Here is a 27,762-nt window from a genome sequence, read left to right on the forward strand (position 1 = left end):
TTTTAGTACAGTGACTCTGGGCTCCTTAATTTAAACCAGAACTAAGCAATATTCACGATTCCACTCCTGGTCTACCCACTCTCTTGGAAAAGTTCATGCTAAGGGTTATTAACAGAAAATTCTGGCTCCACTTCCAAACTCCAGCAGTCTCCATGTCCCCCTGGCCAGTGTTGGAACAAAGAGCATCCAGTTAGCAAGGCACTCACTCCAGTCTGCTCTGCACAACGATCCTACCTGCCAACCGGGGGGACACCAGGCTGCAAATTCCCTGCTTCAAGCAGTTACTTCCAGTAAGCCACTGGGGTTAAAATCAGACCTCAACTAGAAGTACAGTCTCAAGTCAAAGGCCAAAGCTCTGAAGTCTGGGTATCTGGGTTCTGAGGCTTCTTCATGATGTGAGGCAGAAACCCAAGTTACACAACTTCTCTAGCTTCCTTACAGAGCAATTGGCAAGATAAGGATGGTGCGTGTGGAACATTTTGCTCAGCACCTGACACAAGAACATTTCAGTTTCTTGTCTTCCCCAAGTTGAACACTTGGAGACCCAATGTAATCTTGTCTGATACCTTGACTATATCTGCAGGCACAAAACCCATGCTCCTGGGCGCGCCTGTGGGAGATATTCTTAAACAGAGTATTTGAACCACGAATGCCCACCCTAAACCTGGAAGAAGGAAACCACTTTTTTATCTGTTTGCCCTCGTTTTCAATGGAAAGTTCATCTGTTCTGTTGCTGAGGAGTTCTTTTGCCTGTATTAGGACCAACTTCTTCAGGAGTCCGGTGCAGACTGACGACCAGCAGCTCTCCAGGAATCCTCTAGGACTCCAGGGCCAAACTAGGACTGCCGAGACATCCAGCCTCCTGGACTGACAGCTATCAATTTTTCAGCCTTCCCATCACAAGGCAGCCATTGTTGGACTACCCAGAGGACAGCCTGTAAGCCAGTCTAATGAATCCCATTATCACTAACGCCATCACCATCTCTCATCATTATTACTGGGGAGAGATTTGTATAGCTGCACATATGTATGTGTGAATGTATATAAGTATGTATATGTATATGGGTACATATATGGGAATATATATGTACCCATATACATATATATTCAGTCTATCAATTCTGTTTCTTTAAACAATACACCCAATAGATACCACTAGGAGGCAGCAATAACACAGAGAAAAACTTGTTCATGTTCATGACCTCTCTGTGTGTGTGTGTGTGTGTGTGTGTGTGTGTGTCACCATTTACATGTAGAAGTCAAAGGACAACTTTATCATGTGGGTCCCAGGGATTAAACTCCAGTTGTCAGGCTTGGTAGCAAGTGCTATGGCCTGCTGTGCCATCTTGCCATCCCAAATAATTTATTTTTTAAAAGATATTATAACTAGATGAGCTTAGCAAGTTCACACAATAAATTATATATAAAAATATATTATTTATTTACTAAAAATTAAATTTAAAAAACTTTAGATAGCTTGAAAAAAAGAGAAACTGCACTTTGTACCAGGACAACAGAAACTGGTGACGCATGGATAAGACTCTACCTGCTGACAGCCCCAGGGTCTAACTGCAAACTTAACTGAAAATCTTTCATTTAAAAAGAAAGTGCCTGAAAATATGGAGCTACAGAAGTGCCCTGCTCCAAACTGACCACTGGAGATAGTGCTTCTTCCCCATCCATCGGCCTATCATTGGCAGTCAGCTTTTACTGTTAACATGGTATATCCCATGGGAAGAGCATGTCTCCATGACAGACTGTCTACATTGGGGTGGCCTGTAGATATGCCTGTGAGCAATGTCTCATTTAATTGATGTGAGAAGACAGTCCATCATGGTTGGCACTATTCACCAGGCAGCGATCCCTGAACTGGGTAAGAGTAGAGGTATTACACGGAGTTCAAACAAACAAGCAAAGACACGTGGGCTCATTTCTCTCTGTTCTTGACTGTGGATGTTCTGTTAGGTGACCAGGAGTATCAAGGTCCCGACACTGTGACTTTCTCGAACAAGGGGCATGACCTAATACAAACCCTTCTCTCCTAGGCTGCTTTTTGTCAGAGTATTTTATCACAAAAGAAACAAAACTAGAACACACAACAAAATTAAAACTAAAAAGAATATTACTATAATATTTTCATGTTTTAGGAAGGAGAGATGTACTCAGCACTTAAAATGTCTTAATAATTCTGTTGAAGCTATGTATTTAATTGCATAACATAGGAAACATACAAATTAAGTTGCCCCTGGTTAAGGGCAGGTTAATGACCATATTGGGTGTTGCTTTTGTTGAAAAATCCAGGACATTTCTAAAAATGAATGTTTTCTCTATATTGAATCTGAATGTTTTTAAAACTTGTTATGGATTATTTGCAATTTTTACATCATGCACCCCCCAATCCCACTCATCTCCCCTTCCCTTCCTCTCTGTCCTCTGCCCTTGCAACCTCCCTCGCAAAAGAAAACAAAAAACAAAAATAAACAAAACAAGACATTAAAAAAAAACATTTCCTTGTGGAAGCTGCAGTGTGTCACACAGTAGACCTTTTGTTCACACATCTTTCCTTGCAAATGTTCATTGCACTTGAGTCCTAGGTCTGGGTCGAGGTCTCAGGCTTCTGCTACACCATCAAGACCAGATCTTCACCAAGACTGCTCTTGAATATCTTGTTGTTGCCCTGTGTCATGGAGATCCTGCAGCTTTGGAACTACAGGCCTTTCGTGAAATGCAGCAATTCATCAGTTCATAGATGAGGGAGAGGTTGAGGTGGGTCAAGTCACAGTCCTGGATCTGGACCTGCATGACAGCTGAACTGCCCACCCTGCCAGCTCTCCCACACATCCAGGGTGATCTCCAGCACTGCCCCAGCAAGCTTAACCAATGCTTCAGCCAGCAAAGGGGAGGGGGGTTCTCCCATTCTAATACTTTGGGGACCAACTTGCCCTCACCCACACCTCCAGAGCCAGTTCTACTATGCTGCCAATCAAGATGCCAAGTCCATTCTCCTGAGTGCTGTATCCAGCAAGGGATAGGGCCAGCTCTCCTGTGCTCACACTCATCCACACCAGGGCCTGCTCTGCTGTGTTGCTCAAGCAAGGTGAGAGGCCTGAGTGCTGCAGCCAGTGAGGGGCAGGGCCAGCTCTCCATAAATGAATGTGTTTTGTTTTTGTTTTAAAGATTTTATTTATTTTATATATGTGAGTACACTGCCAGTGTCCTAAGACACACCAGAAGAGGGCATCAGATCCCATTGCTGTGGTTATGGGCCACTGTGTGGTTGCTGGGAATTGAACTCAGGACCTCTGGAAGAGCAGTCAGTGCTCTTAACCACTGAGCCATCTCTCCAGCCCACAAATGTGTTTTTTAAATCTCAACATTGAATTAGAACTCAGTAGATGTCTTTCAGCAACTTTTTTCCATTGAACTTTCAGCTTTAGCTGACCAGATAATAGCAGATTGGATTGAATGAACTTGGAAGCCAATATAAAGGGAGTTTGTTTGCTTTTCTTTTTAGTGTAAAATGGCAAAAGCAAGGGAAATAATCTGATGATCAGCAGACATTTGTGCTTCTCTGATGTTCCTTGCAGAAAACACATTGGTGACAAAGTGTCATGTGAATATTGTTGATTCTGACTAATTACCCTAGAATGCTATATTTGCTACTTTTCTTCTGATTGCAGCAAATGAGCCAGAAAAAAATCAATGTAAGGGAGGAAAGCCCTGTTTGCACTCATGGTTTCAAAGGAATCTCAGTCCATCAAGACAGGAAAGGCAAGGGACTCTGTGCACAGCAGCAGGCATGTGAGGCCTCTGCTTGTTCACATGACAAGAGGATCCAAAGCAACATAACTTCCAAAATTGTCCCTCTGTGACCTCCTGTCAACTAGGCCCCATCTCCCAGAGTTGCAAACCTCCAAAGCGATATCAGGAAGTAGGAACTGGGCATTCAAACACACAGACTCAGGGGACATCCCACATTCCAGTGGTAACATTTCCAAATTCCTGGCCCCCAAAGTCTCAAGCCAACTCTCTCCTAATAATAAGTGCATCTAACTAAACTTCAGAAGTCCCCAATATGGTTCAAAAGCTCAAAGTGCAAATTCTTCCTAGACTTAAATCAGTGTCATCACTGTGAACTCTAAAACCAAGATGAAAGTTAAATACATATAATATGCAACACAAACTAAACATTCTCCTTCTAATAGGAAGGAATGAAAGAGTAACAAGAAAAGATTAGCAAAAAGGAAGACCATCATCCAGCAGGGTAAAGGGTAAAGTCTAGAACTGTTGTGCAGCAATCACACCCTGGGGTAATATTATTTGAGTTCCAAAAGGCTTGGGCATCCTCACCTGTGGCCATAGAATTTGCAAAGCCTGTAACTGTTCTCTTGGGCAGGCTCAACTTGGTGCTTGCCACATTCCTGTGTAGACATCCCTTGTCCTTGGCATCTCCAACATCCCGGGAGGTTAAGCCTAGCTTTCATCTTCACAGTTTCACACAGTGACTCCTCAGGGTCAATATTCTGAGAGTATGACTCTCCTACATGTCGCCTAGCACAACTGACTTTTCTCTGAAACCCAGCTGCAAACTCCACATAAGAAAAACTAGTAGTGCCATGTAGGTGATATTAAGTTCTGCTGCCAGCTAGAGAAGTAGCTGAGCCGCCTTGGACCACAGAGCTGCAGGAGTATGAAGCCTCTGCTGGGTCACATCACAGCAGGAGGACCCAGGAAAGAAATAGCCATTGTAGAGAACAGGAGTGGGAGCAGACAGAGACAAATTGTGGAAGTGACGGACAGAACCTGACAGCCAACATCTGACGCATCCATGAATTTGAACTGGGATCTATCCATGAGATGGCTATGTCTGCTTTGCTCCCAGCAACACTTAGTTTCTTAGGGGCAGGCATAGGCAAGGGAAAGAGAGCCTTGAGGGAGTTTAGCCAATAGATAAAACAGAACAAGGGAAGGGCAGAAGGAAGTCAAAGCCAGATGTTAGAATGATAATAAGTAAGGGAAGGAGCATTTTGTTTTGTTTTGTTTTGTTGTTTTTGGCATCATGTAAACACAGCATCGAGTATTCCAAGTCAGTTCTGTAGACTTGGAAGTCCATGCCTATTCCTTCATGGCCATGATTCCCAAACTCAAGGAAGCACAAGAATTATCTAGGAACTATGTCTTCTATATAGATTTCAAGGCCATCCTCAGGAACTGTGGAACATACCATTTTTGTTGTTGTAATGAGTACATAGATAATACTGGCTTGGCAGTCTATGAACCAGCCTGTAAAAAGTATTATAGTGTAACAGGGCTACCCTGATAGTGGGAACCTTGCTATGTCACTGCAAGACACCAAGGATGCTTTGGGTTCGTGGGTCTCTTAACATAACTAAAACCACAATGCCATATGGAGTCACACTGTAATAATACCTGAGGCAACTCAGTAACTTTATTCTGCTATTTCAGTTTGATTCCTCAGTCAAGCAGAGATACATATACACCATTCAGTTTTGACTCTCAGAACTATTTGAGCACGGTGTCATGTCTGATGCATCCGTTTTCCAGAAAAGCAGAGAATTGCGCTCTGTGGAGGGGGGGGGGGAAAGATGAACAAGAGAGACAAACATTTCTTAAATTATCTAAACAGCTCATCCAAATCAAATATATCTTACACATGTGTCGAATAAATTTAATTCTAGGAATAAAATCATTTAGTATGAGGTCTCAGTGATGGGAGAGGGAAAAAAATCGACGAGAAGGCATTTATTTCCAAGAGGAGAAAATGAAAGGTTTTATATAACTCTGACAGGCAAGATTAAAAGGAGGAAAATCATATCCGCCTTTTAGTTACTCCCTATGGAATCAAGAGTGCTGCCTCTGTCTGAGGACTGCAAGCAAAATTAGCCTAAAGAAAATAAAGCAATGAAATTCTGATTTTTAAATTAACCCCTTCCAGAGGGGTTTGTATAAAGCCTATTGAACTTAATGTCTCACTAGGGTTATTCCAGTGTGTGCATGGGTGCAGAGTGTGGAGATCAGACCTCAATGTTGGCTGTTTACCTCTATCACCGTCTGTCCACTTTATTTTCCAAGACAGGGTTTCCCACTGAGCATGGAGCTCACTGATTGGCTGGCTAGGCAGCAAGCTCCAGAAATTTGCTCTCTACCTCCGAGCTCTTCTACCCAGGCCTGGGCAGAAGCTTAGTGCCCAGCCAGCTTTTTAATAGGTTCTGGGATCCAAACCACAGACTCTTGTGCTTGTACAACAGGCAGTTTACCAACGAATCCATCCTCGCAGCCCAGGCGCTTCTATCTTCTGGGCAATGAGACCTTATTCAGTAGGGTTCTAACTATTCGGAATCGTGATAGTGTCACTGGTTGAGCACACATCCTATGCCATACACAAAGTTTCTATTAATTAGGGTTGGGGTGATGACTCGATGGGTAAGAGTACTTGCTGCATAAGAGTTCAGATCCTAACATCCATGTAAAAAGCTAGGCATGGGCACACACAAATGCCTATAACGCCGCTTCTAAGAGGACTGGAAAGAGGGGGATCACTGGACCTTTTAACCACCAGCCTAGATCCAGACTGAGTGAGAGATCCTGTCTAGAAGGAATAATACAGAAAAGATAGAGTAGGAGACACAGCATCATTCTCTAACTTCCACATGTAAGCACAGGTACATGTACTGGCACAATACACACACACACACACACACACACACCCATACACACACTACTCATACATACATACACAAAATAAAATACTTCTACCAGTTGAACCAATCTTATGAGGCATAGTATATTAATCATTTATACGTCCTTCTCTCTCTAGGTGATAAGTTCTCAGACACTGTCCCCCAGTAGTTTCTGTTCATAATTGTTGTCTTCCCACCATCAATACTTGGTCATCAGTAGATCTAGAGGACTTATAAATCTAAAGCCAACAGTAACATCAGCCTCTCTTGGCTTTTTATTCCCAGCAATAAAGACTAAAACAGCCCCAAATCTGAAACCTAAGGTTAGTATGTAGTTCTATATGACAACCAGTATCCACGTCTGAATCCCACACATCTCTCTCAACATATTTTGCTCTAAACAAACTGCCCTAAAGAATTATTTTCAATAATTCTGGATCTATAGGCTAATTACCATTATTATCACTTCTCTAAAAATGTGGAATAATGAACTGATAGATGATTGTATTATTCAATATTTGACCCTACTAGTTTTCACACTAAACTTGGAATTACACCAGATGGCATAATTCACCTCAACAGTCATCAAAGAAATCCACGACTTCAAGGATGAATGAAAAGAATCGGAAAGCAAAATATGTATGTAAGCCAAAAACCTGTAAGTAGCTCTCTGCCTTATCTGATTTCCCCCATCACACATCTTTTTAAAAACCCAGTAGCCAACTAGATTTAGCATCTCAAAGTCACTCATAACCAGCCAATGATAGCTGGGGCCAAGTGGAGTTCTAACCAAACAGCCCATCGCAGCCTTACCCTTAAAGCATTTGGGAATCTCGAAGGTGCCATCTACGCAACGAGCCTCCACGGTGTAGCTGCACGTCTTCTCCTTGTTCTTGCAAAAGAAGTGAACCTTTTCGCCATGCATCATCCCGTTCTTAAACTTTTCCTGGATCTTCACCTTCTTCCCTTGGTATAGCACGGTGGCTTTATTAACGGAGATTTTGCAAGATGCTGAAAGAAAGAATGCCTGTAGTCAGGACAACAGTCCAATGAGTCTTTGCTAAAGAGAATCTAGCTTATTTCCAGCCAGTGAGCTGGCTGAGTGGGCAAAGGCACCTGCCACCAAGCTTCATGACCTGAGATCAATCCACAGGACCCATGTGGTAGAAGAAAAAAACTAAACTTCATCAAGTTGTCCTCTGACCTCCACAAAGGCACCATGATGCATGTGAGCCCACATAACATGTGCACATGCACAAAATAATCAATGCGTATTACAATTTTTTTGAAAAAAAAAAGCATATAAACTTTTGGGTCAGTAGGGGAGCACAATTGAACTAAACAGGCTAAGACAAGAGGTTCCTAAGTAACAAGTGATATGTGAGATCAATGTGATTGGCAGTAGATGTTCTCTGTAACATTTCTGCCCTTCAGTGACAGCGTAAGGTCAGCAGCAGGTTCTTGGGTTCTATGAAGAGACCTTGATGCAAGCCAGAACTGATTTGCTCCATTGATGGAGCAGATATACCAATCAGCCAACCACTGAGGGTAAAACAAGCAGACAGTTCACAAATGTCTCCTGGCCAAAAGCTTGTTTCAGGGACAGCAAGAGGCTCAGTGGATAAAGGTACTTGCCACCAAGCTTAAGGGTCTGAGTTCAATGCCCTTCCCCAGAACCACATGGCAGAAGGAAAGAATCAACTCTAGAGTGTTGTAGTGTGACATCCCATGTAGGTCATGGTGCATGCTCATGCACACAGATACACACATACACACACACACACACACACACACACACATACACATACACATACACATACACATATAATAAAAATGTAAGACATTTTTAATTTCTTTACTTCTATCTGTGTGTGCATATAAATATTCCTCAATATATAAATACAAGCTGTTCAGTCCAAATAATGTTATGTATATAACATATATATGTATGTATATGTTATATGTATATATGTGTATATGTATATATGTATACTTTATATGTATATAATTTCAGTGCCGACCATGTGATATTGGATAACCAGTTGGTGGGGCGGAAGGCTCTTCTCTGGGGAAAGCTTACTGCCACTTTCAGTGCTACCTAGTTTCCAAGGTTCTTTGAGGCCCCATGGAATTTCCCACTTTTGAGACTATTGCTGTTATCTTTGTTCAGGTCTGGTTTAAGCTGTTGACACCATCTCTCATATATTCATATATATAAAACATTTTTTAACAAGGAACTTTGTCAGAATAAAAGTTCCCAGGTCCCATTCCAGATCCACTAAACCAGAATCAGAAACAGGTATAAAAACTAGCCCTCAAGGGCCACAGAGATGGCTCAGACAGTAAAATGTCTGTTACATAGCACGATGACCTGAGTTCCAACACCAGCAAGGACCTACCTAAGAACTAGAATGGAAAGGGAGACCTGGAGAATCAGACAGACAAACAGCTAGAACTCTCTGGGCAGCCAGTGAGCCTCTGGTTTAGTGAGTAATCCTGTCCAAAACAAATAAGGTAGGGAATAGTTGGAGAAGACATGTAACACCAACCTCTGGCACACACACACTTGTGTCCACATACACACTTGTGTCCACACACATGCATACACACATACATGCATGTACATACATACACATAAATACATTCATGCATGCGCATACACATACATGCGCACACACACATAGGTGCACACACAAACACATATACACACATGCACACACACACACACACACCAGGATTGTGATGCACAGCAAAGCCTGAGAGTTAATACCTACCCTACCTTCCCTGCCCTGCTGTCTTCTGAGACACTGGCTTCATAAATCAACTGCACTTGAACACCTCTCCCAGACTCTGCTTCTAAGATATCCCAGCCCACAACATAGCCATTCATCATTTAGATTTCGTGCCTGCTTTCCTTTTCTGTTTAAACAATTCAGCGTGGGCAGAGATAGAGTGCTCTATGGTTGCTCTTTGCATAACCGTTGCATTATGTAAATCATGGCACTGACTGGATTAAGAATAGATGCCCAATTCAAAAAAACCTGACAGCTCAAGGAAGAGAAGCTAGCTGGTGATGAGTGCTTTACCTACTGTAGAATTAAGGAGTTCAGACAAAGAAAGGGACACAGAGATGGCAGAGAAGGGAGAGGACACTGGCATGTCGTATCTCAGGTCTTCATTTGCATATATCTTTTTATTATAACAAGGCCCGCCCCCCCACCCCGATTCCTTGAACTAGCTCAGATGTGTGATTGATCTTTGCAACAAAGAAAGCCTTGACAAGAAAAAGCAGGGCTGAGGGGGGGTGGGGTCATGAGTGATATGTTTGGCCTGCAGAGAGCTCAGTGGTTCAGAGCATGAGCATGAGCTGCTTTTCTAGAGGACCAGAGTTCTGTTCCCAGGCCAAGTGACTCACAACTGCTGCTAACTCCAGTTCAAGAAATCCAACACCTCTGATCCCTACGGGGCACCTGTATTCATTTGCCTATACACAAATTTAAAAAATAGTAAAATAAATATTTTTAAAAGGGTATTTATGGGCAGACTTAAAAATAAATACAAGCAAAAACCACGGTCTTCCACCATTTTAATGAAGCTTACAGAGAACCTCCTTGCTTCCCATAGGTGAGTGCTAAGCAACCTTCCCAAGCATGCCAATTTCACATGTACTCTGAATCCTTAGGACATTTACACGTCGATTCTATGAAAAGTCTGAGCGACAAGTGGAGATTAAATAGAACATGGAAAAGGCACACAAGTGTGATCCACTCACTGGGCAGGTTTGGTACTTGGCGGGACCTCACCCACATTTCCATACCTTTACAGCTCGGCAGGCCGGACCAGTTTCCCATCTTGGTACACTCCACTTCTTCTGGACCCTCCAGTTTGTATGAATCATGGCAACCAAATGTGGCTCTATCCTTATATAAAAGCACTGGCTTTGCAGGATAATTCACAAACCCATTGTCTGGCCTCGAAGGGAAGGGACATTTTACTTCTGAAAAATGTAATCAGTTAAAAAAAAAAGTTAGTAACTCATAACTTGTTAGTTTCTCATAGTTGCAAAATGGCTACCTCTGTCTTCCCCTTCCTCCACAGAGCCCCCGAGCACTCCTGTGAGCAAAACGCAGTGTCCAGGTACCCAATGCTTGATTCAGTCCCTCTTCTCTTACACTCAGAGAACTCTGAATTTAGAAAACAATCACTCATTGAAAATAAATAATGACATCCTGCTAGCCCTTTGGGCTTTAGGTTTTCATTATGAAGTATCATTTGTCACAAACTTCTATAATCTGAAAAGTGGATATGAAAGAAGAGGGAGGAAAGTCTTTTTTTTTTTCCTAGTCAGTAAACCAGATTAAAAAAACGCTGTGATGATTCTTAAATGTAGGGAGATTATAAAGTCACAGCCATCAATCAGACTATAACCCAGTTTTTAAAACCCTCATCCCTTAATCCAGGGACACCTCGCTGGTGTCCCAGCTGTCACTAGACACAAGTCTGTTCATGCTTCTCCGGCTTAGCAAGCGATGTGTCCCTGCACAGCATGCCTTTCCTTTAACTTCCACTCATGATTCAAAGCCCACAGACTGCTGGAAATACCACTCAGTCAGTTTAGACTATTCACTGCAAGATAATTAATTCCCTGTGGGTCAGAAGCTGAATTCATTCTCCTGATATCCCCAGTGTAAAGCACACTGCTTGGCACACAGTAGACACTCCATAGACATAGTGTGGTGGTGCACACCTATAATTTCAGCATCTGGGAGGTGGGAAGCTACATCGTGAGTTTAAGATCAGCCCAGGGTATTGTATAGAATGTCTTCCGGATTGAAATTTGCCCTCCTTTAAAAAAGGAAATATGCTCCTAAGACTCAAGAAGCCAAGGGAACACACACAGCCCCTCTCCAAGGTTGTGCAAATAGTGGTGATTGCTAGAGAGGGTTCTCCTGCTGGTGGAGCATCCTGCATATTGGGCGGAAAGCAGCAGGGATGCAGCCTTCTTACATCACCTCCCATGCATGCTGAGGGGGGCTTTGCAGTGATGCAGTCGCCTTTGAGTCAGTTACAGAGTATGCATGGAACCCCTCACCTATGCTTCCCATAACAACTCCAATAAACTCCCTAATTCCTAGGCTAGACTCAGGTGGTATCATTTCTTTGTTCTTTCATCAGGGCCTGATTATTCACATATCCCTAGGGTAAGTCACAGAATGGATCATGAGAGTCCTTCTCAAAACAAAACAAAGAAGAAGCTGGGCTGCGGTCAGGCATGCCTTTACTCCCAGCACTTCAGAAGCAGAGGCAGGCAGATGTCTGTGAGTTCAAGGCCATCCTGATCTGCAGGACAACTAAGGCTACACAGAGAAACTTTTTCTCAAAAGACCTGCCCCTCTCACACACACCCCCAAAAGAAAGAGAGCAAAAAACAACATAATATTTTAGTTTGTTGAGGGAGAGAATTTGGAATGTTCCTGGCAGTTGGCATTTTCAACACATTCAAAGATGTGTTTCTACGCTACTCTGGTTATTTTGTCTTAGCCACTTACCCCGGCATTCTGGCAATCGAGTCCAGTTTCCAAGGTCTGTGCACATAACTGTGTCATTTCCAAACATGGCAAAGAATGGTAAGCATTTAAAGACCACTGTGTCCTGATAAAAAGAGTTGTTCCCAATTGAAGGCTTATAATCCTGAAGGAGTGCAAACTTGGGAACTGGTGGTGGCGAGCAGGTGACACCTGCAAAGAGAGATTACTGTCATCTCTGTGAAAAATAACTGGGGTTTTGAAATGCACTCTTTGGATACGTGTGAGTCCAATGCCAGCCTGACATTGTCTCAAATGATAGATAGATAGATAGATAGATAGATAGATAGATAGACAGATTGATGGATAGATAGGCTCTGTAGGTTGGCAGGATATCTCTTTGTAAAAATAATTTACTGCCATACTTAGTGACCAGAACTTAATCCACAGGACATACATAGCAGAAAGAGAGAACTGCCTCTCATAGGTGATCTTTGGACCTTTAGACATATGCCAGATAAATTGTTTTAAAAGAATTGTTTATTTTATGTGAGTTCACTGTGTCTGACTTCAGAAGAGGGCATCAGATTCCATTACAGATGGTTGTGAGCCACCATGTGGTTGCTGGGAATTGCACTCAGGACCTCTGGAAGAACAGTCAGTGCTCATAATCACTGAGCCATCTCTCCAGCCCCCAAGTAAAGAACTTAAAAATTAAAATACACTCACTTCAGAATGAAAGAGAATATGAGGATGAACTTGAAGAAATGAAAACATTGATCACAAGTTTTATAAAAAACAAGTCATTGTTGATGACAAGTAAGAAAAAGTCAAATCAAATTGCCAACCAGTCAGAAACCATGCCGAGAAGAATAAGGAGGGGGAGAAGAAAGGGAAGAGGGGGAGGAGGGGGGAAGGAGGAGGAGACTGCAGCACTCTTGTCATAGTTAATTTGTGTTCTACACATCTTTGACTTAAACTCCTTGAAAGATGTTTTTGGAAATCAGAATGTATAGAAGACACTGTTGGGAGACTACTCTGAAATATTTGGTACCATATTGTTTGTGACTCTGAGTTCTGCCCCTAGTACAGTTTGTTTTTGCAAACCCTCTGCTTTGGGAATGAAGACGTGCAGGGGCCCAGGGACAAGGCAGTGGCTTATCAGCACACCTTGGCAATAAATAGAGTTTCTGCAAATTCAGAGAATGTTACACTAACATAAAAACACTGCTGATGAAAATATGATTTAACATGATCTATCCTCAGTGGCTGTTTCTCAGAGAATGGTCATTGACCACCCTGGCAGCCTGAGAAAAGCCCAAGAAATGAGCTTTTGATTTGACTTTTTCTTACTTTTCATCAATAATGGCTTGTTTTTACAAAACTTGTGATCAAAGGACCCAGGTGCTCAAGTCAGCATCTACACATTAACATCACCTATGAGATGTCAGCCCTAGTGATTGCTGTATACTTCCAAGCATGAGACTCACTCATTCAGATTAGCTTGAATTTAAAGTAGAGTTTCTGCTCCAAACTGGGAAAAGAAGATAATTCACGTAATTTCTATAAAGATGCTTGAAAGGGAGACTACATTAATCAGCCTTGCTGTGGACAAAGAACTCAATTTATCTTTAAATATTTTTGGTTTGGTTTTTAGTTAGGATTTATTTAGAATTCCTTTAGTTTTCTATTTTCCTTTGCTAGGACAGGTGTCCCTGAAAGGTTAAAGGACCACATCTGTGACTGGTCTGGATTAGAGTCAAAGATTAGAGTTATATAAATCTCAGCTAGGATACTGGAAAAGAATTGTCTCTATAGAAATGGGCCCAGAGTTTCCACTGACTGCTTAGTTGAGCTTATTGTAAGTTGTGAAGGCCTTGTTCTTATGCTAGAAGGTGCTTGGTGGCTTACTATGAAGGACTGTTCTTATCTCTATTACTGAATTCATTCACTTGGGGCAGAGTTATCCTCTCCTTTAGGCTTACAGCAAGGCTTGTGTGTTGTAACCCCTTTGAGGGTCGAATATCAGATATCCTGAATATCAGCTACTTACATTTAGATTCATAACAGTATCGAAATTGTACTTCTGAAGTAGCCATGAAATAAGTTTATGGCTGGGGGTCACCACAACACAAGGAACTATATGGAAGGGTTGCAGCATTAGGAAGGTTGAGGACTTCTGACTCGTAAGCTCAAAAGTCAGCATGCAGAACCTCAGTCCATGTTTGGTAAAGATGGGAACAGGTCATCTCATTAATGGATGAAGAAGAACGCACTAACAGGAAGAGATGTATGAGACTGCTGCTGGTGGAAGTCCTCCTTCCAGTCTAGGACTGGTGGTGTAGATAAGAAGTTAGAGGGATAATGTGCTTTGCAAGACTGTGTCCTGGCTCCCCATCATAATGGAAAGAAAAAAAGGAAAGGAAAGGAAAGATGAGAAGAGAAGAGATGAGGAGAAGAGAAGAGAAGAGAAGAGAAGAGAAGAGAAGAGAAGAGAAGAGAAAACTAAACTGGCTGGATCCGTGCTAGACCTTGCCTTTGACAAAACAGTGAGGGAGTTTCATAGTTTACAAACACAGTCGGTCCTGGTCCACAGACACATATGAGTTCCTAAGTAAAATGCTTCTAGCCTGCTGTCTTCGAGTTTTTACTCCTGCACAAATATGACCAAGAAGCGAGTTGGGGAGGAAAGGGTTTATTCAGCTTACACTTCCACATTGTTGTTCATCACTAAAGGAAGTCAGGACAGGAACTGAAGCAGACCAGGAAGCAGGAGCTGATGCAGAGGCCATGGAGGGATGTTACTGGCTTGCTTCTCCTGGCTTGCTCACTTTGTTTTATTATAGAACCCAGGACTATCAGTTCAGGAATGGCACCACCCACAATAGGCCCTCCCCGCTTGATCACTAATTGAGAAAATGCCTTACAGCTGGATCTCATGGAGGCATTTCCTCACCTGAAGCTCATTTCTCTGTGATAACTCCAGCCTGTGTCAAGTTGACACAAAACCAGCCAGTCCACCTGCCATTCAAGGGTGGGTTGCTGCCTTGTCTAGAATAGAGCAGTATCAAGGTGAGCGTCCCCATGAGAGACCAACCATCTGTCTCATTGATTCAGAACTGTGGGGTTTCTGGGAACAAAGGTTTTTGGACTGTGGAGCTGGCAGTACTAAGACTAGGAAATTTCAGAACAGACCAGCTTGTCCCTTAACTCTCAGGTGGGACCTCAAGACTCACGAGCACACACAGGGATGTCTGGACTCCATCTTCCTTCCTCTGTGCACTTAGCTGAGCTTGACCCATTCAGATAAAACCTGGAAAAGGAAAATGTAATATATTAACCAACAAAGTGACCTCACTGCCATTATAAATGTGCTAGGGACTGAACTTATATGTAGAAGATGTGAATCCTACCACTGAGACCCTCCACCCTTAACCCTATTCATTTGTTTTGAATCAGGGACTCACTATGTTGCCAGATTTAAAAAAAAAAAAAAAAAAAAAAACTCAAGGGATGCTCCTACCTTAGGAAAGGAAAGAAAGGAAAGGAGAAGGGAAGGGAAGGGGAGGGAAAGGGGGAGGGGAGGGGAGGAGAGGGGAGAAGAGAAAAGAAGGGAAGAGAAGAGAAGAGAAGAGATCAATGGATGTTTCTATGGATGGTGAATGTTGAGGCCCATACCCCTAAATTTCTTATTTCCAGCCAATTGGCCAAGTTATCAGCTCCCTAGATAAGACTGAGAACCAGATCTTTGACAGGATGTCGGAGTGCAGCAGGCTGTGATGTTCATTAGCTCTACTGGCAAGAATATGTGTGAACCACGCATGCCCTCATTGCCAATCAAGGTTCAGCACTCTCACTGAAGCCCCGCCCCACCCCACCCCACCCCACCCCTGCTCATAGGCCTCTAGGATCAGCTCCACCAGCAGCTTGGCATTTCTGTGGAGAGACCCATGCTTCTCCTTCTCAAACAGGTTTCCAAGTCTCCACTCCCAAACAAGGATCTTCAAACAGTCACTGTGGATAGCAGCACACTCTCCACAGCATCCCATTGGTGTCATTTGTTATGAAGCAGATGAATTGCACGAAAAGTGACATGTGAGGCTGTGACGCTGCATTAAATTAGCTCTCACAGAACCAGGTTCAGGCTGGAGAGATGGCTCCCTAGTTAAGAGTACTCTGCTCTCACAGAGGACCAGAGTTTGAATTCTAGCATCTACTCTGGACAGTTCACCTGCAACTCCAGACCTCTTCAGATAACACTGGTATCTAAAGCCACCTCTGTGGGGACCCACACTCATATATATATGTATCAACATACAGACTCATATGTATGTAACCACCACAGATTTAATTATAATTAAATTGATAAAATAAATCTGTCGTGGTTTAAATACGAACGGCTCCTATGGGCTCATATATTTGAATGCTTGGCCACCAGGGAGTGACTCTGAAAGGATTGGGAGGTGTGGCCTTGTTGGAGGAAATACATCATGGTGGGTGGACTTTGAGGTTTCAAAACCACAAGCCAGGCCCAATGGTTCTCTCATTGGATCCAGATGTAGAACTCTTAGCTACCTCTTAGCATCATGTCTATCATGTGTTGCCATGCTGATAATAATATATCAAACCTCTGAAACTGTAAGCAGGCCCATTATATGCTTTCTTTGGTAAGAGCTGTCATGGTCATGGTGTCTCTTCACACAACAGAATGGTAAATAAGACAAAAATCTCTAAAGAAGTAGTAGGTTCATATTCTAGTCTTGTCCACCAAATCTCCTTCAAATGACAACCTACCACACTGGTCAGTCAGTCTTATAACTAAAACCCAAGCCACATTCCTACTATATCTTAGCCATATCCTGGCCCAGATATGAGAAAGAGTTAGGATCCAGGCTCACTCCTTTCATGACTCCTCCTACACGTGATTAGCCAGGGCACAGAAGCCGGAGAGCTGGTTCCCTATAGCATGTGATGATATGTTTTTCATGTCTTGTACCACCCTCAGCGTCATCATAGTGTTTGGTAAAGGCAGGACTTAAATGTATTTTATATCCAGCAAGGCCAACCCACAGACTAGAAAAGAAAATACATTTAGCTAAAGGACCCAGCTATGTGCTCTGTCTGCCAGCAGCTTCATCTCACTGCAGTCCTTACCCAGGGTTACAAGTGAAACTGATGGTGTTGGGATATTCAAAAGTTGTGTAGCGTACAACTCCATTTTCTAGGATTCCAGCGAAAGGACACACTCTGGCTGCAATTTAAAGAGAAATGCTGGTAAATCTCTATCGAAGAGTAGATGTGTAAATTTTCCATCTCTTGATCCAGTCACTACTAACAACTGTTCTAAGAAAGTGATAGAAATGGAGAAATGATATACGTGTATTGAGATAGTCTTTATAACAGGATTTGGACAGTCAAAATGGTCATTGTCATGGGACTACTTTAATTAGGCAAACTGAACCACCAACTGAATTATTATGTAGCCAATACAACACAGATTATAAAGGTCATAGAGACAGTCAATTTTTATTTTTATTTTTATTTATTTTTTTTTTTTTTGGATTTTTTCGAGACAGGGTTTCTCTGTGTAGCCCTGGTTGTCCTGGAACTCACTCTGTAGACCAGGCTGGCCTTGAACTCAGAAATCCACCTGCCTTTGCCTCCCAGAGTGCTGGGATTACAGGCGTGCACCACCACTGCCTGGCTGACAGTAAATTTTTATAATATGCTGATAAAAATAGAAAAACATCTTTGCAATGATGCAAAAAGCATATGGAAAATAAGTTGAAAATGACATTATTAGTGATAAGAGATATTACCAATTTAAAGTGATTTTTCCATTAAAAATCATGCTTAAGGGGTAGGAGTGCAGCTCAGTGGTGGAACACATATTTAGCCTAGATTTAATCCCTAGTGCCTCTGAAAAACTCACTTAGATTTTAAAAAATAAAGAAAAAACTTGAATCACTTGCAAGAACATATATACATCTCATAAAGGTTGCATCTATATAATCAAAATAATCAGAGCTCTGATTGCACCATCTGGCTATTTTTACTACTCTATATAATTGCCAAAATAATCTGGTTGATTGCTTAATATTTGACTCTAAAAATTAAGCGGAGATCTGGGTGCAGTGGCTCAAATCTGTGATCCCAGCACTCAGAGGCAGGAAGTTCAGCCTCATCCCCAGCTCTCTAGTAAGTTTCCGGATAGACTAGAACATGTAGCACCCTGTTTTTAAAAAAGGGAAGGTTGCCGGGCAGTGGTGGTGCACGCCTGTAATCCCAGCACTCTGGGAGGCAGAGGCAGGCAGATTTCTGAGTTCGAGGCCAGCCTGGTCTACAGAGTGAGATCCAGGACAGCCAGGGCTACCCAGAGAAACCCTGTCTCAAAAAAAAAAAAAAAAAAAAAAAAAAAAAAAAAAAAAAAAAAAAAAAACCAAATACAAAAAATACAAAAAACAAAAAAACAAAAAAACAAAAAAACCAAGGTTAACATGATCGTGAACCATGTTCCAAGGAATAAATGAAGACAACCACTTACCATAAAATAATGTGCTATAAAACACATATCATCAAATTGTAACATGTCTATATTTCATTGTAAACATATACATAATTTAGATAAATTTATACTTATATGATCATTTCCCATCTGTTTATTCATGAATCTCTTTGGCAACACTTCTCTCTCTCTCTCTCTCTCTCTCTCTCTCTCTCTCTCTCTCTCTCTCTCTCTCTCTCTCTCTCTTCTTAGCTGTCTGCTTCTCTAAATGTGATTTATTTTCTGTGATACCTCGCATCCAGCCCTGTGCACCCTGAGCAGAATGAAGTTGGTTTTCCCTCCAAATATCCAGAACCCAGATGAGGGAAGAGAACTGGAGAGGTTTCAGACTTACGGACACATCTCAGGGTGTTGATGGGCCACATTCCTGTGAGAGGGCAGGTAAACCGTCTCATTCCTCCTCTGGACACATAGCCTGGCTTGCAGGAGTAGACAATCTGCTCCCCTGGGTCGTAGGATGATTTTAAGGGAACAACCACAGCAAATGGTAGGTCTTCCGGCATCGGACAGGCTGAGCACAATAGAACACAAAAGAGACAGTTAAGAAGAAAACCTCAATTCACAGTTTTAAGGTCCCCTAGCATGTAAGGCATGTAAGGGAAAGATGTTCACAAACTGTAGGTCTACCCAATTCCATACCAAATACTTCCTATGCAAGCTCTCATCCAACCTTAATGACCATTGAAGGAGGCCTGTCATCTACATACTACAGGTCAGTGTGCTGAGATTAAATTTGGCTCAATATCCTACCGATGTGTTTTTAAGAATGGCAATCTTGGAGAATAAAGTGAGTATCCGTGCCATCCTTCCAGCTTCCACTCTGACTTGAAAGCCGTCATTATTGATCCCTGACACAAACTCATTGGTCAGAGATCTCGTTTTTTTCCTCAAAGGCAAAAAGTACTCACTCCGTCCTGCACTAGCAACATGGCAGAGGAAGGCGGAGAACAAGATGAACACTGGAGAAATCATTGTGGATGGGTCCCACCAGCTTCACCAAAGCGGTGTCTTCTGCTGAAGAGAGACACACAAATACAGAGGTGCTTAAATATTAAACCACTTTTGGGGTGTACTTTCATTTCTGTAAACAGAAGCTTAAGTGCTGTGCTTTGGAAAGGTCAGAGAGAACTCCATCCTTTAATCATTTACTCCACTTCTCTGGGTCCATTGTGAAATTTTTGGTGGGTGCTTCTTCAGAATAGAACATATTTTCTTGGTACTGCACGTAGGTCACAATTGCCTCTGAGAGAATCCTGATGATTACTGGCACCGTCTGGAGCTCTTGTTCTCGGTCTGTCTGTCCATCTCATCCCTTCTTAGATTGCTCTGACTTTTGGTGTGTTACAGATGGAACACCAAAAGTTGGAAGCTCCTATTTCACTTGGTGTCCATGACACGTGAAGTCATGACAATCTTCCTTCCTCAGTTTCCACATCTCTAAAATGGTATTCCCTGGGCCGTAGGGAGTAGAGTGGTTCCACTATTAAGAGCACTCACTGTGCTTGCAGAGGACCCAGGTACTGTTCCCAGCACTCACATCTGGTGGCTCACTAACAAACACCAGGTGCCTTGCGAACACATGTAACTCCATTTCTAGGGGATCATACATCCTCTTGTGGACCACCCATACAGGCACGCACATACACACATACACAAAAATTAAAATGTGTAAAATGGTGTTCCAGCCTGTATACAGAGGAATCTAAAGAATGTCTTCAACAGGTACCCTCCATTTTAATGGACCAGAAACTGAACTCAACATCTGTCACAAAACAGATACTTTTTTTCTTCCGAATTGACCTTTTAGCTGCTCTTCATAACAAGATATTCTTATAGTGTGACCTTGGAGCTGTTCCTGACCCCTCAATCTTCTCTCTCATCAAATCAGTATTCATTCATTCATTCATTCATTCATGCCAAAGCATTCACTCATTCATACCACATTATATATCTGTCTAGGCGGGTTTCCCTTTTAGGGGCTGGAAGTTAATTTGAAATCACTTTAGAACTAGGTTAGGTAGGAGAAGTGGAACAGACCATTGATGGTGATGATGCTTGGGAGAGCTTTGTAGCAATCCTGCATCCATAGCTCTCTAACACACCATTCACTCCAAGAGACATGGGTACACTTACGGACAATGGCTGGGTCATACAGGACAGAACCATGACCCACAGTCTCTGCAGCAACCAGTCTTTTAAGAATCCAGAAAATGCACATCTCTGCAGCAATTGGTTCTACAAGAGAAAGCCCATGTTCTCCTAATCCTCAACCTGTGGGTTGCAATCCCTCTGGGGGTCGAACAACCCTCTGGCAGGGGCCACCTAACACCATCAGAAAACACAGACAGTTACGTAGTAATTCATAAGAGTAGTGAAATTACAGTTATGAGTAGCAATAGAGATAATTAAGTGGTTGGGGTCACCACAACACGAGGAATTATATTAAAGGGTCACAGCATCAAATGGAGAAACACTGCCCTAACCATTCATGGAAACCACCCCACATCAAGCCAGTCTGCCTCCCCTGCCAAACACAAATGTTATCAGCTGACTCCTCTGCTTCAGCAAGCTCTTCTTGGTTGGGTGGTCTTGTTCTGTTCTGCACACACACACACACACACACACACACACGTGTGTAAACTTCCTGGAGATAGATTATAGATTGCTTGACTCCTATCTGGCAGTGATCCTCAAACCAAGCTTCTAAAGAACACTGCGTTCCAAAACAAGGAGAAAAGTGGACTTCCTTTCCCATAAAATAGTGGTGTCTCCTCTTGTTATCCTAAAGAGGATTCTTGCTGCCTGCATAGTCCCAGGGTTCTGCTTTATTATGGAAAATTCCTATGATAGGTAGAGGAGAGAGAAAACTAGTGAAGACAAGAAGGGCCAGAATTGTTCTACACAAGAGATGGAGAATGAGGAAAGGAAGATGGGAGGAGCTTGGAGAAGGTTGAGGCTGGGATGCAAGCTTACTGCAGAGGCTGTAAAGCCTTAAGAGGTACAGTGCTTACCGAAGTCAGGAGACAGATGAGTTCCCTTGCATGAGAGCATATTTTAGAAGAGTAGAAACACCTCCTGTTTTGTTTTAAATAGCTATACTTGAGTACAGGCACTCCTCAAACTCATCCAACTAGACATTTGAGACCCATGCCTTTACTTGGTTACAAACCAGTGCTTCCTTCCTAGAAAATAAATAGGGTCTGGAGGTAGAGGCCAGAGGTTACAAGCACTGGATTTTCTCCCGGAGACCTGGAGTTTGATTCCCAGCTCCCACACAGTGACTTACAACTATCTACCTCCAGTTCCAGGGGATCTAATGCTTTCTTCTGGTAACCATGGGTACTGCAAACATATGGTATACAGACATTCAGGGGAAACACCTGTATGCATGAAACTCAATCTTAAAAACAAATTTTAAAATGCATATGGAGTTTTGTCTAACATGAGGATGCTGACTAGCAATATAGTAGGAATATTGGAATGTGAAAACTATGATTTTGAAATCATTAAAAAATTTAATTCTGCCAAGAAATACCCATAGGTGGTGAAGCTATGGAATGCAAGTGGATCAAGAAACAAAGCATCAGAACCACACGGTTCTGAAAATGTTTCTCAAGAAAATCATTATTGCAAAGGGGTGAAAGAGGAATTCATCTGGGGACACCACCTTAAAGTCACCATCGGTGGCATAATGTGCTCCCTATTTTGTCTTGGATGCAATGAGAAAATAGTGTCTGCTCTGCAATATTCCTGCTAAGCCAGAAAAGTCTGTTTTGCATCACAAAAAAAACCTTTGTGCACAGCCATGTTTAGAGTACATTGTGCACATAAGAAAGCCTTGTGTGTAGCTGTGTTTGGGGAACACTGCACGGTGACTGTCCTGTAAACCCTTCAAATAGGTGAGGACTAAGAAGGACAGAGCAAAGATAGGAGATGGGTGGCCATCTAAGGTATACAGTGTGACTCTTCTGCTATAAAAGCCTTTAGGGAATATCTGGGGTGTTTAAATGGGAATCTCTGGGCTTGGAGCATGTAGAAGCCTCTTGTCCTATCTGGGCAACTTTCCTATGTGGTTGAAATGAAAGTTATTGTAAAGTACTTGAGATAATTTTAAAAGTTTTAACTTTATTATTTTATTTTAAGGACTTCAGAAAGAACAAAGAAGTTATGGCCCTCTTGTGGTTTCCTTGAACATCTGATGGGTTCTGGAGAAGGTTCAGTCATTGTTTGTAGTCAAGCATCCAACAGTAAGCTCCTCAGGCTCCAGTGGATAGTTCTGAAGCCAGAGTCACATGCATGGCCATGGTGAAAAATCAATGAGTCAGCAAGAAAATAAAAGATGTGAACATGGGGAAAGGACTTTTAGGGAGGAATGAGGGGGGTAAGAGGGGGTGAGAACTAAGAGTAATCAGAATGTATTATATACATTCATGAAATTGTCAAATATTACATTTAATCAGTTAAAAACACTTGTGGATAAGTCTGGTGCTTTTCTCATGAACCAATCCCCTAGTGAATAAAGGAGCCAATCATTGGGTGAGTAGGTGGGACTTCCGGGTTGGAAGCAGGATGAGAGGAAACAGGAGAGAGTTAGGTCTTTTTTGGAATGTGTGCAGCATATGAATAAGATGTAGCTGCTAGAGTTTCCCAGTATCATGGTGGAATCAGGTTTTAATAAGGCTTACAAGATTAGGTTTTAATTGTTGCACCCAGAGATTGATTTACCATTGTTTCTGAGCTAAGTTTGTGTTGTGTTTTCCTTCATGAGGTAGCTCATCCCGGTTCAAGAGAGAAATGTACTGCAGCAAAGCCTGGGTTTGCCAGATGTGCACCACAAAGGCCACAGGGGATTTGAAGCATGGGGTTGGTGTGGTAGTGCCCTGCCAGTAGGAACCTAGTGAGCTGGTTGGAGAGATTGTGGAGTTCAGAGTCAGAATCTCCATGAAATAAAACAGGTCTGCCATTGCCCACCAGTGTATGGCTGGCCAGGCCACCAGAGCAGAGGCACAAGTGCAGGAACCAAACAGTTCATTTTTTAATATTTCCTGCAACAAACACTCTTCAGTGAATTCTGATTGAGAGATTCTGGGTTGGCTGGTTGGTTGGTTGGTTGGTTGGTTGGTTAGTTGTTGTTGTTGAGTGCTGGGATGGGACTCAGGGATTTGAGCATACTAAGTACCCATCCACCACTGAGCTACATGCTAAGATTGTGTTCCATTTGTTTTCCTTTAGGTTTATTTTGTTCTGTGCCTACAAATGTCTTGCCTACTTCTGTGTATGTGCATCACACGTCTGGTCTGGTGCTTGAGGCATCAGATCTCCTTGAACTGGAGTTATGTATGGTTGTAAACCACCATGTTGGTGCTAGGAACTGGACCTGGTTCTTCTGCAGGAGCAATTAAGTGTTCTCAACCAGTGAGCCATTTCTCTTGTCCCTTAAGCCATATGGTGAAGTGAGGCCTCAAATTTTATTTGTATTATCCCTAAAAACAGTGTAATAAGTAGAATTTTCCCAATTGTGTTTGTCCTGTTCCCCCATTTTCTCAACCGATACCTGATTCTTATTGCCAGCTATTGAACGTAGGGAAATGATATTGGTGTGGGAATATTGGGGTGTATTCCAGAGTGATGGAGCTATTCTCTGGGAGCTAACAACATCCCAAAACTCCACCCTCCAAAAGCCACCAAAACCTTCCCATGCTGGTGGTTTTGAGGTTTGAGACCTTAAGAGTTGAAAGAATGAAATTCATGGAAAACAGAAGATAAGTTTTAGAGAGACGTTCATTGCGGATCCATAGGTGGATGGTTAAGAAGAAATGAAGGACTGGGAAAAGAGAACAAAGAAGTTCTATAGCAAAAGGGGGTCCCAGGAAATAGGGTACCACTGAGCCTTGCTGCCTTGGCATTAGTAAGGCTGAAGGAAGGGAGATGAGCTAGTTGGTCCAGTCTCCAAACCAGAAGTCTTCCGATCGCACTCATAGGAAAGGGGCCCTCGTTAGGGGAAAGGAGATACATAAAACTGGACTCAACTTCTGGTGTCTCTCCTACATTGGGCTCTGGTGGAACCAGAGACATTTGGATTTAAAACACTCCTGGCATCTCTGGCCTCCAGCTCCTGAAAGGAGACTCCCAGCTTTTGGATAAGAATGAAACCTAGTCACTTTTCTTCAAGATCCTAAACCACCTAGCCATTTCCACCTGGTCAGTTCCTACCTACTGTTCTAATTGATGTGAAATAACAGTGACAGGGGAATGAAGAAACAATTAGATCAATCTTAGACTGGCAGAGTGTCATGTATGCTCATGGTTATTTTTATTTCCTGGCTGGTAAGAAAATCCTCTCTTTCTACAATTAAATAGGGAGGTTGAGATTGACTGAGTAATGAATAAATGATGATGGTTCTTAGTCCTGAGCGCTTTATGGCTTGAATATCACTGAGGACTACACACTGTTCCCAGAGCTCTTCCAAAAATACTAATGGGGCTGGTTGATGAAAGCCTTTGAGGGGAGAGGTATGGGATGGTACCATTCAGTGGTTTATATTCTATTATCCAGTTCTGTGCAACTTCAGAAGAGAAACTGACTGGCCAAGTTCACCTCTGGCCTCCACACATACACCATAGCACAGGCACAGTCCTACCCCCTCTCTCTCTCTCACACACACACACAAACTATTTATCTATTGATTATCTTCCTCTATAAGCTTATGCTCCAAACACTAGCCCAGGCTAGCTGAGCAGCTGGCTGGTAATATATGTTAAATAACATTTTAAAGACATGTTGGGATTTAACATTGAAGTTTAATTTGGCAAGACAAATGGAAAAACCATTCAGAAAAAACAAAAAACAAAAAAACAAACCTTGAGTTCTTTTGGCAAATAGGGAATTTGTTTTGAGTTGTTAGGATGTAGACTTGGTAGCACATTAGCAACCCTGGTAGACATTAGCAACCCTGGGTTTAATTGTTGTGTTGTTGTTGTTTAATTTGAGACAGGGTCTCAATATGTAGCCTGGGCTGTCCTAGAATTCAATATGTGGATCAGGCTGGCCTCAAACTCCTAGAGGTCCACCTGTCTCTGTCTCTCGGGTGCTGCAATTAAAGGAATGAGCCACCAGACCTAAAAGTTTTTAATCTTATTTATTATTCTTGTGTGTCTGTGTGTGTGTATGTGTGTGTCTGTATGTGTGTATGATGGAGGGCTATGCACATGTCATGGTGTATATGTAGAAGCCAGAGGCAAAGTTAGCAAGTGGGTTTCTCTTTCTTTCTTTACAGAGGCTCTGGGGATCAAACTTGGGTCATCTGTCTTGTTCAGCAAATGACTTTACCTGCTGAGCCCTTGGGCTCAATGTTCTATCTTTCACGTTACATTTTACCAATCATAAGTAGGCATACACAGACATACAGATACACTTCTGTTGAAGAGCACAGCAGCATTTGCTTTTACAGGAAACCTTGTGTTTGGAACTCTGAATGACTATATTTTTCTGGTCATTTGTACATCAAGCTAGAAAGCTGTGGACCTCAGAGTCCAAAGTCTCACTGAACCAATTGCTTAACATGTTCAAAGACTTTATTTACTTCACAAGCAGAGACTTTGACCATATCATTACATAGTAAGCAATAGTTTAGACTTTAAAACAAAACTATTCTCAATATTTTCTCTTCTCATTAATGTCCTTCTCAACAAGGTCTCAGTGGAAAAATGTAAGCACCTTTGCTCCTATGATAATAAAGTTAGCAGTGTCTATGCAGGCAATTTGCAGAGGGATATGGAAGCATGTTCTAGGGCCTCATGGGCACAAATACAGTTGTCTAGAAAGTCCAGTCAGAGGCTTGGAAGATAACTTAGTAAAACATTTGCTTTGCAAGCAAAAGGACCTGATCTAAGTATGCAGAGCCCATGTAAAAAGCCCTGTGTGGTGGTGGTGCTTGTAATCATAGCAATGTTGACTCAGAGACAAGAGAATCTCCGGGGCCTCGCCTCATCAGTATGGTCTGGGTGAGTAACAGACCTTCTATCAAAAACAAGTTTGGGGAGTCCAAGAAACAACATTAGTGGCCTCCAAACAAACATGCACATAGGCACCTGCACACATATGAATACACACACACACACACATGTGACAGAAACAGCTTCATGTGTTTACTGTGATCGTGATCCTCTATGCATAAGTAAATTTTCCTGGAAAAATATATTTATGTTAAACCACCTCTATGTATCTAGAGCAACCAGTATTAACCTTCATTGCACCTTAGTCTCCCAATTCCTTTAAAGAACCTCAAGACCTGGGGTCTTGGTCTAGGACAGTTGAGATAGCTTCTGATAGTAGAGTCCTTTTATTAAAAAACAAACAAACAAAAAAACAAAAAAACAAAAAAACAAAAAAACAAAACCCAGTCTTTCTGTGAAGGTCAGACCCACAGTCCCAGCATGCCAATGTTTACCTATGTCATGTGGAAGTCCTTGTATTTATCATCTACATCTCTCTATTGCCAAAGTGAGGCTCCTTTCTACCCCTTCCTTCTGTGGAATTCAGTTCCTGATCCCCTGTGAATTACTTCCTGAATTTCACTTACCTAAGCTGCTACTGAGCTATACTTTGTGGTTGATCCTTACTGGACTTCTTGAAATAATAATAATAATAATAATAATAATAATAATAATCAGCATGACTATAAGAAATTTTTCATTTAGTAAGTCTGAGATATAAGGTTATAAATAAAATAACACGGGAAAGGCACTTATCTTTCCTAGCATGTAAGGATATAATGATAAAAATGGAAATACCTCTAGCATGCCAAAGCAAATGAGCACAAAACTGCATGGGGTAAGCTGACAGCTGCAAACAGCTGAACGTCACTAGTGCAGAACAGTTCAAATGATGAATAGGAGAGAATGTGGCTTGGAGGGGAGGGGGATCCAGATCAAAGGCTCTTGGTAATGAGTTTGAACTCATCCTGAAGTC

The 27,762-nt window shown here is 42.2% G+C and overlaps 1 protein-coding gene across 1 annotated transcript; it reads right to left on the reverse strand.

Annotated features, from left to right (window-relative positions):
• Positions 1-5,431: 5,431 nt before the first annotated feature.
• Positions 5,432-19,789, reverse strand: Apoh (apolipoprotein H). Its single transcript, XM_052196034.1, has 8 exons — positions 19,700-19,789; positions 19,126-19,302; positions 17,381-17,477; positions 15,463-15,539; positions 12,251-12,439; positions 10,519-10,698; positions 7,515-7,712; positions 5,432-5,584 (listed from the first exon to the last, which is right to left on the reverse strand). Exons 1-8 carry the CDS (start codon positions 19,761-19,763, stop codon positions 5,505-5,507), a joined length of 1,062 nt encoding a protein of 353 aa, XP_052051994.1. The 5' UTR covers positions 19,764-19,789; the 3' UTR covers positions 5,432-5,504.
• Positions 19,790-27,762: the final 7,973 nt, after the last annotated feature.

The sequence above is a fragment of the Apodemus sylvaticus genome, chromosome 10 (assembly GCF_947179515.1).
Source record: "Apodemus sylvaticus chromosome 10, mApoSyl1.1, whole genome shotgun sequence".
In the NCBI taxonomy this organism is placed as follows: domain Eukaryota; kingdom Metazoa; phylum Chordata; class Mammalia; order Rodentia; family Muridae; genus Apodemus; species Apodemus sylvaticus.